The sequence below is a fragment of the Metopolophium dirhodum genome, chromosome 1 (assembly GCF_019925205.1).
Source record: "Metopolophium dirhodum isolate CAU chromosome 1, ASM1992520v1, whole genome shotgun sequence".
Taxonomy (NCBI): Eukaryota; Metazoa; Arthropoda; class Insecta; order Hemiptera; family Aphididae; genus Metopolophium; species Metopolophium dirhodum.
Genome location: NC_083560.1, coordinates 125,279,843 through 125,294,853, shown reverse-complemented (window position 1 = coordinate 125,294,853; position 15,011 = coordinate 125,279,843). Strand labels below are relative to the sequence as shown.

The following is a 15,011-nucleotide window of genomic DNA, read 5'->3' as shown; positions in this document are numbered from 1 at the left end:
GTTTCTACGAAACCAATAGACCTTTATTTAAATAAATAGATTTTAAAATATTACGTTTTGCGTTATTTTTTATTCATTAATATTCTATAAATTATGTTTTAAGTTATTTTTCGTTTTATGATATTCTATAAATTACGTTTTGCGTTATGTTTTGTTTAATGATATATAATATTATATTTTGTTAATCATTATGTTTTGTTTTGTGGTATTTAATTATTTTTGATCATCACTTTCCGGTATAATTACGTTTACACATTTCAATCGTTTTTCGTCAAATATAACGTTACAATCATAATTCATAACGTAATTATAACGTTTTTACGTTTGCAAGCCCTGAATTAAAGCATCTTAATCCTTCCGCGGCGAATACTGCAAATTATTTAGATGTAGGGTATAATCTTCGCTTTGGTTTTTGATTTCGGTAATTCCGTTATGAATTATTTAGTAAGAACTAATAATGTATATAGTAGGCACTGCAAATGATATACATTCACGACTTTATGAGACACGAATTTAGACCTTGGAAATATTTATACAGATGTTCAGTGGCAAAAATGTAACGAAGGAAGGTATCCGTTTCCACCAAAAGTGCGTACTTTTCCCCGGTTTCAGATATTATAACATAGGCACTTCGTCTTTTACTGCCAATTACTGTTTTCACAATTTCTCCAAGATGAGATATTGACCGATTTCGCGTTTCCAACCAAACAATTTCTATACTGTTAAAAGCTATTATGTACAGTACTTTAGTTTATTTAAAATACTTATATAATATTATAAAATATTGAAAGACTGCAGTATAATATTAAGCAATTTAATAAATATACAATATACCTACATCAAATAAACCTATTAAATATAATTAAAAATAACTTTATATTCAATGAATAATGTATTAAGGAATAATAAGAATACTCAGGACCGGTATACCGAAGACCGAAGTCGGAAGTCAGTCGGATACGTACGTTAGTATACCTACCAGTTTGTTGGATGTATTATATAGCCAAAAATAATTTTTATTAAGTGATTTCAAGCAATTAAGTATTTACATGTTGATTTAAAAAAACCGTTTTTAACTTTATTCATTTTATTGTCTTTATTATACTGTATTCGCCGTACTCACGACTTAGGTAGGTACCAGTAAAAAGTTACTTAATTATTCTTACAGTTAAAAATTATTTTATTAAAATGTATAAAATGCGGGTTTTTCAATTTTTTATAGTATTTTAATTTTGAAATAAACTTTCTATGTACAGAGATTATTTTGGTGAAACGCTGAATTAATCAATATACCTCTTTGGTGGAAGAGGAAAGAGTACACTTTTGGCGAGTGTATGCACAAACGTGTTATACCCGTAACGACAGTACAAATATTAATGCTTAGGTAGGTATGGGCTTTATGACCTAAATCTCCATATAGGTCTTTATGTAGTATTAGCAGACAGCAGTAGCTTAAGTACTAACGTGTTCGGTACACAAAAAAGATGTCTATCTCTAATAGCACCAAATAAAACGAGTACCAAAACACAATACAAATCTAAACTGGATAATAATTGTTAAGATTACAAGGTTGTAACCGAGTTTGTACATAGTTACTAAAATATATTATATCTTAATAAATCTGAGGTAATATACCTCTAAGCCACTATTAACATTCAAAATGCGTTTTTTCTCTCGCTTCTATTTTCGGATTCGGGATTTATGAGATACACTGAATTTATTCGAAATCAATAATATTCTATAGGTACACACGATGATGGACTCGTGCAGTTCATCAATCTCATAAATCGTAATTGATTCTAAAAAATAATATAATCAGACTACATTCAAATTTAATTCAAAATTATCAAATTTCGAAATACTTTATTACAATTATATTATGTAGGTTAGGCTACCTCTGCAACTAATACCGACTGACAACAAAGTAAAAACGCACAATTATTATAACAAAGTACTAATAGGTACCTGCATGCACTTTACCACATTATTTTTGTTTGAAAATAAATATTTTCATGGGGTCACACTCTATTCACAGTTCCGCGTTTATCTATTATTGTAAATACGACGGAAATGAAAAAAACCCGACAAAAATATAGTTTTTCAGGGGACGCGTACCTACCATGCAGCAACGATTACCAAAAAAAATTTATATTTTTCGGATTTCTCCGCGATATTATAGCGGCCAGTTCGGAATAGTAAATAGTCACTGCAGGTTACTGCGGTTTCGTGGAAGCTGTTGCAGTGGCGGTGATTGTTTCGAGTTACAATAAAATCGAGTAATTTGCGCGCAGCTTTGCGGTTATATTGCACGCCGCCGAATTAGGAATCCGGTCCGTGCGTAAAAGTCACAGTCCAGTCTTCGCACCGGACTGTTTTATTATTATTATTATTATTATTATTATTATTCCTCAGACACCATAATAATATTATCATATACCTTCAGCAGCACAACTACAGCTGTCAACGACCCGCAGTGTACATCGTCGCAGTATACATATTATTATTATTATTATTATTATTATTATTTGTATTATTATTATTATTATATACGCGTGTAATATTTATTTTGCGGTGCTACTGGTATCACGCCGCTCGGACAAAACACTCTATAATATTATATACGATTAGAATTTATTCATAGGGATTATATTATATTATTATCTATAGTTTAAAATTCATGAATTTTGATTCAATTTTTTTCGATTTTTAGGCGTTATTTAATTGATAAGAATATTGATTAGAAATGTGTGCGTCAATTTGAATTTTTATTAATATTTCTAAAAAAAAATATATACCTACCTCTGACAAATTAAAATTAAGGATACAATTACGGACGCAGTCAGGCTCTACTTGCAAAGCTATCAACAATAACACGCTGCGGGCGCACTAGCCACTTGGGCAATTAAAAAGGTACAATTTTGAAAACAGGATTCACTCGGGCATAGTTTGACATATTAAATTAACATAATACGTTGATGTAGTCATCTAAATGATTAACTACATTGAGGTTATTATTATAACTAATCTAATGAGAATAGGGTATACCATGAATAATTCATGTATCATAGTATTATGTTTATTAAAGTTTATAAATTTTAAATTATATAGATGATTAAGATTAAAGTTTATAAACCCGCAGGTCGTAAGTCAATCATAAAGTGCATTAATATTATTCTGATTCCCTCCCGGATTTATATGCAATACAAATCTATAAGATATACAAATTCATATCATAAATATGCAAAATTATTTTTTTACAAATTAATAAACTATACAGTTTTGAGTTAAAATATTACATAATCTAAATGTAGGTACGTGAAAAAAAGTTTATTAAAAAAAAATGCAAATAACATTTTCCAATGGCATTGTGTAAGTATAAAAGTATTATAAATTAATTAAAATATTATATATAAAATTATTATTTTAAAATTCAGAATAACATTATTTTTATAAAATTGTGTTTAAAATGTAATATACTATTAATTATATTAAATTATTATTATGGGACGAGTACTACCATGAAGTAATAAAAATCGATTTCAAGTTTTCGAATTAAAAACTTCTCCGATTATCTCGAAGCATACGTTTGTATTCGGAAAAACTTCTTTCCACGTTACAAGATACAATTGGTGCATATTTAAAACTAGATAAATCTTCAACTGACAGCTCCTTTGTCACATTCCGTTACCAAACCATTGATTGTACCATCGATTTTTTTCATTGTAGAATATCCACGATTTTTATAGACGTTTGTGGATAATAATTATAAATGTACCACTAGAAAATCCTATATTTATCGTCATTCATCGATGACTTATCAATGTACATTATAATGGGTTATGTACGATCGACAGTAGGTAGTCGTACAGAATTAAATATGACTATTTTAATGAATAAAGGAAGAATTATAATGATTATAACTATCATAGTTGTAGAATATGTAACATTAATGCAACTATCAATAAATATTCATTTTCATTAAACTATGCAAAAATATTCAAAAAAAAATTATCCATAGAATTTACACAATATGAAACGTCGACATATATAATCAAAATTATTCTAGATAAATCGTAGAAGAATATGCATTTGCATATAAATTCGGGCCCTAAATTTATGATTATAACATTATTCGTAGGATTCTCTTACCTGCTGACGTCATCGGTCACGCGTGGTAGCGGCGGCGGCGACGACGACAATGACGGTTGCTGTTGCAGATCGTCGGTGCAGATCTCGGCCGCGGTCTTGGTGTACGTGTCCTGTCTGGTCAACACTTTCCGGTTGAGTTCGGGAGTGACGGGCTTCAGACGAGGTATCTTGGACGTGACCGGCGACGTTGTCGTGTCCGTGGCACCACCACCCGCCGTGTAATGATGGAACGAATTGCTCCGTCGACCGATTGTTGCGTAATTAGGCCGGGCGACCGCAGATTCCGTTGGATTAGCCCGGGTGGAAGCGATTTCCGTTGGATTAGCCCGGGTGGAAGCGACTTCCGTTGGACTTGTCCGGACGGCAGCGACTTCCGGAACAGCCGCGGCTTCCGTTTGCGTGGTGCGATTATGGCCGCTTCGGTCGTCTCTGGCGTCCGTCTGGGTGGCGCGCGTTACCGGTGCCGCGGCTGGTTTCGCGTCCGTCGATACGTCAGCCGAACACCCGACGTGCTTGAGCGTCGGTTTCGCGGCCACGCTGGCGTCGTACGTCCGCGGCCTGGCTGTTACGCCGACCGTGGTTGTCCTGACGGCTGCCGGCCTGGAAGACTGTGTGCCGACGTTTGCCGTTGTTATCGCCGTCACAGCAACCACCTCCGCCGCTACTACAGTGGCCGGCTGGACGTCGGTGACCGCCATAGTCTGAGTGTGTGCCACTGAGGTTAGGACGTCCTTGGTCTGGGTGTGCGCCACCATTGTGGCCGTCTTGGTAGCGGCGTCCGTCTGGGTGTGCACGGCCGCCCCGGATGGAGGCCGTTCTGTCATTGTGGACGTGTTCACGGACGTGGCCGACGGTGTCGTCACTCCTACGTCCCGGCACATGGGTACGCAATTGACACCCACCTCTTTGGTGGACACGGCTACGCGCCTGTTAGCCGGAGATGCCGACAGAGACCATCCACTACCCACTAAAAACGGATAAGGATATAAATTATCATTAAAGCCTAAAGGAAATAGAAGAGTCTAGAATGGGCGGGTCGTGTATGGCGAGCTGAGGGAAGCATATTTCGAAAGATACTGATTAATAAACCAGCCGGCAAGCACCATAGAGCCTCTATAAAAATATGATTTCTGATGTTTTTTGTAAGTCAAATTTAAATTAATTTGTTCATTGATTTCAGGTAATACAAATAAATGCAAATCATCCGACGCAGTAAGCAGAGCTGTTTAATTTCTGTATATAAAATACTATATTCTCTAAACTTGCATGTTCCTGCATACAGACCATACAGTAATTTATGCACTGTATATGAATATTTTTTAACATTGTCTGTAACCGAAGTTAACTGCGAGAGAACATTTAGCAAAGTTAAGATAATGAAATCCCGTCTTCGTTCTAGTTTATGTCAAGAAAACTTAGAAGCACAAACATAATTTTCAGAAAAATTTCGATATTATAATATGTTTTTTTTTTGTAAAAATATACAATATTTTAAAAATAAGGGCATACTTAGTTTATTTTACCCATAACTCACCAGTCTCACCATATTTTCAAAGATATGAGAAAATATAGTCTAAACGTATAAAAAGAACAATTTTCCTAGGCACATTATTTTATTTAATATTTTACGGCGAGATCATGATGAGTTATTGTCTCGTGTATATATACGTCAAACTTTTTTTAATTGTTTTAAATCGCAATAACACACACACACACACACACACACACACACACACATATACACAGACCACTGCGACCTAGGTACTCGTTTGTCCGCAAACGGTTAATGCGATTCTGCGTGTTTACATGTGTACGGAAAAATCGGAAAAAAAAATATATACCATACTCGGAGCGTAGTCCCGAGACACGTTGTGCTTCGTCCCGTGTTAATTATTTATAGTCATCTTGTGGTACCATTATATATGTGCTGCCGACGTTCGTGCTCTGAGGACGCGTGATACGTATGCGTGCAGCTTCCCCCCACACCACTCTCATTCTACCATAGATATTGTGTGGACCATAGGTATACGATCGTTCCGTCCGCTCGTTTTCGAAAACCATCAACCCGACGACCATCGCCCCCGTTTACACATCACAGCAATTATACCATTATATTATTATATTATATAGGTACCTATAATCTAATATAAAACACATAGGTACCATAACTAAAATTTGGATTCTAAACGTCATAACATCGGTATTATACTAGTGTATATGACCCTTTGACCTTTTCTATCCAATCGGATTTCGTGTGCACTGCATATATTAGCGTCCAAATTGATAAATATAAGAATGTTAAATCATCAAGTTTAAAATGTTGCAAAATTCATCAAAATCGTGAAAATATCTATATAGTTTTGTAGTAAAAAATGAATGCAATTTTTTTTTACTTTTTATATCAAAAGGCTTGACAATTAATTGATACAAGATTATCCTAGTGACCTCATACAAGTTTTGTTTTGTAATTCAAAATAAAAAATACCTACCTAATATTACCTTGAAATGTTCACAAGATATTCATATAAAATAAACATGATATAATTTTCAAAATATTTTGTTTCTTTTTGTGATTTTATAGATTTTTGAAGTTTTGATGGAGGTTTTTAATACATTTTTTTCTTAATATTAGTATATTATATGAAAAAAATTTACTTATGAGTAAGAAACTTAGAAAACTAGTACAAAAAGTTTCTCATAAGTGGTTCATACTCAAATAAAAAAAATGAAAATATTATTTTTTATAATAAGCCACAAAAATGTTTTATGAGCAGCTAGTTAAAATTACAATGGCATTGCAGTATATTCAATCGTACCTATATATAATTCCCTAAAATATTGTTATTATTCGAAAATACTAATCGTAGTACAACTTGAAACATTCCAATATTACTTAAAATATAATTTCCTTAACATAATGCAATTTTTCAATATTTAGACAAATGCCTACATTGAATTTTTTTAATTTTTTCAACTTTTTTTTTGTGTTAAATAAAAATTTGTATATGCTTGGTAAAACCCTTGAAAAGGTAATAAAAGATTCCATGTACATTTTATTGTTCTAATAACAAATTAAATAATACATAATAACTAAGCATAATTTTTTTTTAAATTGCCAAAATCACGAAAATTTGCATTATTTTGTATTCAATATTTTTATAGCGAAAGCTTGATTGACTAGATTTTTCATAAGTTATTCTTATAGATACCTAAAAATCTCAAAAACACAACTGCACAGTTTTTTTTATAGACTTCAAAGATATAATATTAACAACATTTTGCTGAAATTGTAATAAAAATACATAGAAACTTTGTCTAAAAAAACGGTAAAATATTATTATGCACGAGAATATTGATCGACTCGTTCAGTATATAGAATATAGATATTATATGTGAGTATTAAGTATAGGTAGGTACCTAGTACCTACTACCTATATTGTAATTTGTAACATTAATATAATAATATATAATAATATGATCGATGTAGGCACTTGTCCCTGCCTACGCCACGCCACGGTCTCGTGCACACCATTCCTGTTATTATCGCATTCGGCTTACCGGTATGTAAATCACGTAAATCAAAACAGGATCAATCGCAAAAAGTTTATAAGAAAAACGATCTACTATCGATTTTATGGTGGGCAAAATAACAGACGGGTGCGTGGTAGAAATTTAAATTATATCATTTTGTACTCCGGTATTAGGTACATGTCTAGTTACAAAACAATATGTGCTTATAAGTTATATTATACAGTTAAATGAGATAGTTGTAGGTTTTCAAAACTCTTTCGTCGCTTTCAATTGTTTCCCGTTGAAACAGAAAACCGGCGCCCATCGTCCATATGTTATAATATTATAATTCATAAGTTATAAGTATGAATAACAAAAATGTAATTACGATCATACCTACGAGAAAATCGTCACGTCACACGTCAATGATTAAAAACAACTGAATGAGTATACATAAGACACATGCGCGTCTAATATTCCTATAAAATATAATAAAATAAGCTGAAAAACAAAATTTCTATTATCGCAATTTACATGTACACTTATTAGTTTTAAAATTAAAACACGTCTTCTAAGTTACGTATTAATAAAAATAAAAAAATAGTCTGATAGGTAGTTAAACATTTTTTATGTGTACATGTATTTTTACAATATTGTCATAATGAAGTAGATAATTAATAAGACTAATGGCTAGTGTGGGTTATATGATTTTGTCACTGATTTCGAACCATTTGAATATATTTCGATATTATAGTTACTTATCATCAAATGTAAAAAAAAATGTAACGCAAGAGCCGCCACCAGTTCAAAATTGTACTTGAAAAATAATGTTTAACAAAATAAATATGTAGGAAATGAGTACGTGATAAACATGGTTATATTGAATAATTAATATTATATTTTATGTACCTATACAATATACATAGGTACTTGGCATGGGTGATGGGCATATTTATAAATTTAGAAAATTGTAAATTATTTCACGTTGAAATGCCCTCTGGGAGTTTTCTTCACTCTGTTTTCCATGTCATTATTTTATTTTATTTACTATCACCAAATAAGCTTATTGTTCAAACTTGTAACAGATAGCATAATATAAAATTTTGAAAAACAAAAAAGAAGACAGTTGTAAATAATAGCTGTGATAAATGATAATGGTATAAGTACATGTCCACGTAACATAATAAATAAGTACATTATATATTATGTTGTTTCATATTTGTATAGTTTTGTTTCGTATTATACTTATTTCTAAGCATATTTACCTAACCTTGGAAATATGAACATCTGCACGTTTAGATAGTATACATCGCGATAAAATTTAAAATCAGATTTATCTCTATTTATTCTAAACAAACATGTAAAATGATCAACGTAAACTCGATAATAATTGGACGATATGGGAATCCTATTTAAGTGAAAATAACTTACTGTACAAAAAAAATTTTCAGAATTGACTATAATATAGGTGAGGAATATTTTAAGACGATCTAAAATAGAAAACCAAATAATATATTATAATTATTTATGTAACGAATATAAAATTTTCAATTTTATAAAAAAATGTTTTGTTCTGTATTATTACAATAACAATTTCTTTAAATATTATTATAATTTCATTCAATACCTAGGTATTTTAATATTTTATATCGACAATAGAACTGTTTTACACAAACTAGGTAATTAAGAGATATCAATTACAATCGAATTTACGCACAATGCCTACTTAATATACTGTCACACATTGTCCGCTATCCGACGTAGTCAGATTGTCTTCCGGGGTGGCTGAGTTGCACTTACTGCAGCGAGTTACACCAAAAAGGAGTTGAACAATCACAGATTTTTTTAAGTCTGACACTGTTTACGGGCAACAAAGTGTGCGGGATCAGCTATATTATAATAAATTAGAAGAAATATGGCATATACATTTTGTACAAATATATTTATAAAAATACAAATCTTTAGCCTGAATAATGTCGGGCAAGATAGCTAGTTTTTATGTAATTTTGTATGTTGTAAATTTAACCATAGAAATTAAATAAACAAAAAACTTTTGAGAACAGTTGATTTATTGAAAATATATATAATTAATAGTGGCTATATCATTTTGGAAACTGAATGAACGTGGAAGTTTTGTATTAAGATATAATAAACTATTACTATTAGTATATTATATTACATTAGGGTTAAAAATTTGAATATCAACTATTTTTTACCAAAACCATAATATTAAAATAATATGAATGTACTTAATATGTTCAGTAAAGGGAAATTCGTGGACGACAAATTACGCCTAAAGCGATTATTAAAGCCAAATAGATATGTTCAGATTAAGACACAAAACGATTTTTTTTTTATATTCTTGTTTAAATTTTATGTAGTTGGTAAATTATGTTGGGTTATTGTCACTTTAATAATCCTCGCCTATAAAAAAAATATAATCTATATTTTACTATCAATCATAAAGTAGGTATGTTATTTAGTCAAATGTCCCCGTGCACATACATGACACTTTTAAATCGTTAATAATTATTACCAATAATTTATCAGTTATCAACTGTAGGTACCTATAATAAATTATGATCATTATTTATTAATTATATTTTCAAATTCTTTTATTACATTATCAGATACTTGTTTGTGCATTTATTGATGATCATTTTCTTCGTTATGCTCCGTAATGTTAAATATTTATTTTATTTTTCAATAAGAAGACCATAACAATAATATCATCAATAACATGTGTCAGGTATTAATAATAAATGTCCATCAGCTATTAAGCCTTAATTATTAATATATATACCTATTATCTATACGCTAGTAAATATCGTGTACCTATAGACTATAGTGGATGAGTAACTCAGCAGGAGTTATCAAATATCTCATTCCCAAGTCTTAAAATAAAATAATTAAGATACATTTTAACCTATCAAACAAATAACTAAAATAACTATTTAAATAAGTATACCTACGTAGATGTATAATAATAAATGAATAATAACAGTCATAAAATAATATGTTTTTTATTGGAAACGAATTTATTAATATATTATATTGTTAGCATTATTTAGTCTTGTGTGGGGAGTGTAATTACATCCGGTGATATTATACTATTATATTAGGACGGCCTTCGAGATCTAAAATGCTATTCAAATTGCGTAGGTATAGTAATTTTGGCAAGTGCATACAACTTTGCCATGCAAATCCAAACCTAGCCCATCTAGTTACTTAAAAAGGTATATTTGTGCAAAAACACTTACCTGTTGCATATTTATTTGTGTTCTCAAATGTTTTGTGTTTTTCTAATTCAGAGGATAGGCGCTGTTTCTCCAAATTCAATGAGGATACCTGCGCCTGTTTTACACACACAAAACCAACCATAATGTTAAATATTTAATTTTATTTATTGTATCTATTTCTTTAAGGCATCGCCTACACAGAAATATAAAATATATGCACCTCTTAAAATCCCAAATGAAATAACTCATAAGTCATAATAATATGCGCGTGAAATTAATAAGCTATTATAACTGTGAATGCGTCTCACCAGAATTTATATTTTGGTTTTATTAAATTTCATATTATTATTACTATATTGTATACTCGACACGTTCGAAATATAATATTTAAAGTTTTTATTACGTATGAAATTTACTGAAATTACTTCGCAGCACGAAATATCCAATTACTTTAATCAATGGTCGCGCACAGATTGGAGTATTTTTTATTTAACAAATGTGTCAATTAAAAATAATTTTGTTTGACAGCGTGGAATCGTTTTAATGTATTGCGCTCACAAAGTATATCACGCTAGAAATACGATGGATTTGAAATTGTATCCCTATATATGCAATTGGAGACCTATGTTTCAAACGACACGCAACAAAACCGTCATCGATTTGTTCTATTTGTTAACACGTTCACTGTGTTCACGACGATTAATTTTAGTATTAACACGTAATAAAAGTGTATTTATGGTAATTATAGGGTTAATTATAGATGTTACCTTTAGCACAGGCACCAGTTTAACCTGTTCTTCTAAATCTTTGATAATCTCCAAGCTCTTCACCATTTGTTCCCTGATGAGCTGTGAACACCACGGTTTTAAAGTCATTAATATTATTACGTATAAATACGTAATTCGTCAAGACAAATTTACTTGGAGCTCGTTATAAGTGTTTAGAGACCGATGCATGGATTGATCAGGCTTGGTGGAATAACCACTACTGCCAGTTGTAGTATTGCTCTCAAAGCTACTGTCAAGCTTATTGAAATTCGATTCATCACCTTCAACTGAAATTCAAATTTCCAATAACAAATTGCTTCACAGACATTTGATCCTGTGTTCCTACATACCCAAGTTTTGATTGGAAAATCCTCTAGGTGGCGGAACAATAGAGTTTGACTGAAACGCCAACTCAAGGGTCTCTTCGAAGTCCATTAAAGCCCTATCCAGGGAGTCCTGCACATCCGGGGATGCTCTCGTAACAGCCTCGGAATTCTTAGCAAAACAATTATAAATAAATATTTATTTATTACGAAATGTGCGTCATATAAATTTTAAACAAAATTTGAATGAAAACAAATTGTTTAAATCTATAAATAAAAATAATGATAGCTTTAATAATTACAATTGATCAACTATTAGCCAACTTCTGTATACAGCTTTAATAAATGCAATTTAAATTATTAAAAAATAATAACTTCAGTTAAAATGAAACAGATAAAATGTTAAATCAATTTGTAATTCAATTATTTATTTAAATTTGTATTAAACGTTATTAAAAATAATTATTTCAGAATTAAATTTAAAAAAATATTAGATACCATATTTGTTAAATTGTATTATGAAGTATATGAACATTGTTAGCTAAAAATGAGGTAGGTAAATAAAAAATCACATTATTCAAATTATTCTATATTGTTACCTATTATGAGTTGTATGTTATTTTTTTACCAAGTTCTATTCACCAGTTACTCGTACAGACGTGGTATTTTAGTATTTATGTAGAAGTGAAATTATTTTAAACATACCTACCTATAATTTTATAATTTACCATTTTCTTTATATTTTATAATAATAAAATATAATATGTTAAATACCTGAAATATAATACCAATTACCAACATATAAACTTATAAGTTATAACTATATATTATTCCATTTTTTATATTATAATAGTTTAATTTTGAATTATAGATAATATTATTAATACCTATTTAAAATTGTAAGATTGAGTAATTTTCAATTTAATTTGTAGTTTTAAAAATAAAGATTTTACATTTAAAGATAAAGTTAAACTTATATATTACATACATATACATGCAATACATATACATACAATACATAAACCATATTATAATAGGGACATGTTTAAACATTTAATCTATTATATTTTTATGAATGATAATTATTTTAAAAATATGACGTTCCAAAAATATTATATAATAATTAAACCGTTTTTCACTTAATATTTTAATATAATGCGTTGATCATTAATACGTTGAAATTTTTAATAAGATTATATCAACACGAGTTATGCTGGGCTAGATTATTTAAACGAGAAGAATGCTCAATTATATAGTCAGTAGTCACGGTATCAGCTGTATTCAAAAATCGAAATTTTGACAAATTTGAATCAATATTTCAACTCAGCATTCCCATACATTATTCTAAGGATACAAGGTGATTCACCAAACATTTTCACCCTTTTTTTTCAATAATGCAGTTATTCATAATCAGATTTAAGGAATTTTTAAATGTACCTATTTAAAGACTATATTTTCAAATTATTGTGTTTTTTAAGAAGTTTGTCACATAGAAATAAAATAAATTCAGTTTTTCAAATAAGAACCCCTCTTTTCTTTTATAAATTATTTAGTGCATATTTTTCTGAAAACTTTAACGTATTAGAAACAAACTGCATACGAGTAGTTTTTGAGTTATTTAACTTTAAGTACTAAGGATAATAGGTCCATGATTATGGGTTTGTATGATTTGAGGGCTATGGTGATTTTGATATTTTAGTGATTAATATTAATCTATTAACAATTAACATTAATAATTCGAAAAATATATTTTTTAGCCAAAATACAATAAATACTATACCCAATTTAAATATATTTGACATTTTTTTAAAACCGTGCTTAAGGACTTATCCTTATAAAGGATACTATAATAACACAAACATTTTAATAACGGAGAAAATACTTGTTCAAATTTTGAATTAGGTAGGTACCTACATCAAAATTAACAAAAATATTATCCAATAAATAATATTTACACTAAAAAAGAGGGCTTCTCATTTGACCGACGTTTGTATCGCCATGGGCACTCCTTAAGCTGCAGTAAAAAAAAATCAACAATTTGAAAAAATGGTCTTCGAGTATATTTAATAATTTCAAAAATCAGAATTTGAATAAATTCATTATTAAAGGAGAATTTTATGATGACCATCACCTTATAGATTGAACCTAAGCTATACTTAGTAGATTTAGGTACGATTTTAACACAATATTTGTGTTATCATATTTGTTTTCCTCTTTGAAATATTGTTACATAATGATACACTGTATCCGGTACTGTACTTATATGTCACGTACCAGATGTTTGCCGTTTAAGTTTTCATCGCTCAATCCCAACAGCGATTCCATTGACTTGAGCTGTCTCCGACGGTCCGGTACTCTTCCGTCGGTAATAGTTGAGATCCGGTGCCTCTTAACTGGTGAAAGAGGGCGGATCCTATGGTGGTAATCAAACTCCGGGTAGCCTCGGTCATGGTTGCCGTTTGACCGCAGCCAGTCTTGTATTTGAAAAGTATCGTCTGTGTGGGGGCAAAAACAATTAAAACCGGTTAAAAAAAAAATAAAGGAAAGAAAAGAGAACGAACGCCGAGATGACTCGACGAAAGAGAGAGAGAGAGAGAGAGAGAGAGAGAGAGTAACAATAATAATAATAATGGTCACGGATTGCTGGGCACTTCAACTTCAAAACGGATGGACGCTAAGACATACGGAATGCGTCTTATGTACTCGCGTAAAACTGGTCTTCACTCACAACGTCGAATTCCTTTACAATGTTACGTTATGCTCGTGTAAATGCTATTTCTAACTAGATCCAATGGTATTATATAAAAACCTAATAACCAAATTGCACCTATAGTTTAATACCTATAGTTTTTCTTAATATTAATTTGTGCAATAAATGTGTAACCTGCCTCGTGCGTTTTTATATAACACATTAAATATTTTTAGCTCATTCATACTATTTGTCATACTGACATTCGAATTATTCCGAAGTATATTATAGTTTTAGTTTTAATAATACAATCGATTTTTTATCAATATACATA

At 30.5% G+C, this 15,011-nt stretch overlaps 1 protein-coding gene across 2 annotated transcripts in view; it reads right to left on the bottom strand.

The window, feature by feature from the left end:
- Positions 1-15,011, bottom strand: part of LOC132934875 (KN motif and ankyrin repeat domain-containing protein 2-like) — a 56,213-nt gene that overhangs the window by 27,154 nt on the left and 14,048 nt on the right. For both annotated transcript variants that reach the window (XR_009663102.1, XM_061001266.1), the window contains exons 2-7: positions 14,263-14,483; positions 12,016-12,160; positions 11,819-11,952; positions 11,666-11,746; positions 10,920-11,013; positions 4,150-5,116 (exon numbers count right to left, since the gene is read on the bottom strand). Coding sequence is in view for 1 of the 2 variants with exons in the window: in XM_061001266.1 (XP_060857249.1) it covers positions 4,150-5,116; positions 10,920-11,013; positions 11,666-11,746; positions 11,819-11,952; positions 12,016-12,160; positions 14,263-14,483 (1,642 nt within the window). In the remaining variant the exon portion in view is untranslated. The remainder of the gene's footprint in view (positions 1-4,149; positions 5,117-10,919; positions 11,014-11,665; positions 11,747-11,818; positions 11,953-12,015; positions 12,161-14,262; positions 14,484-15,011) is intronic.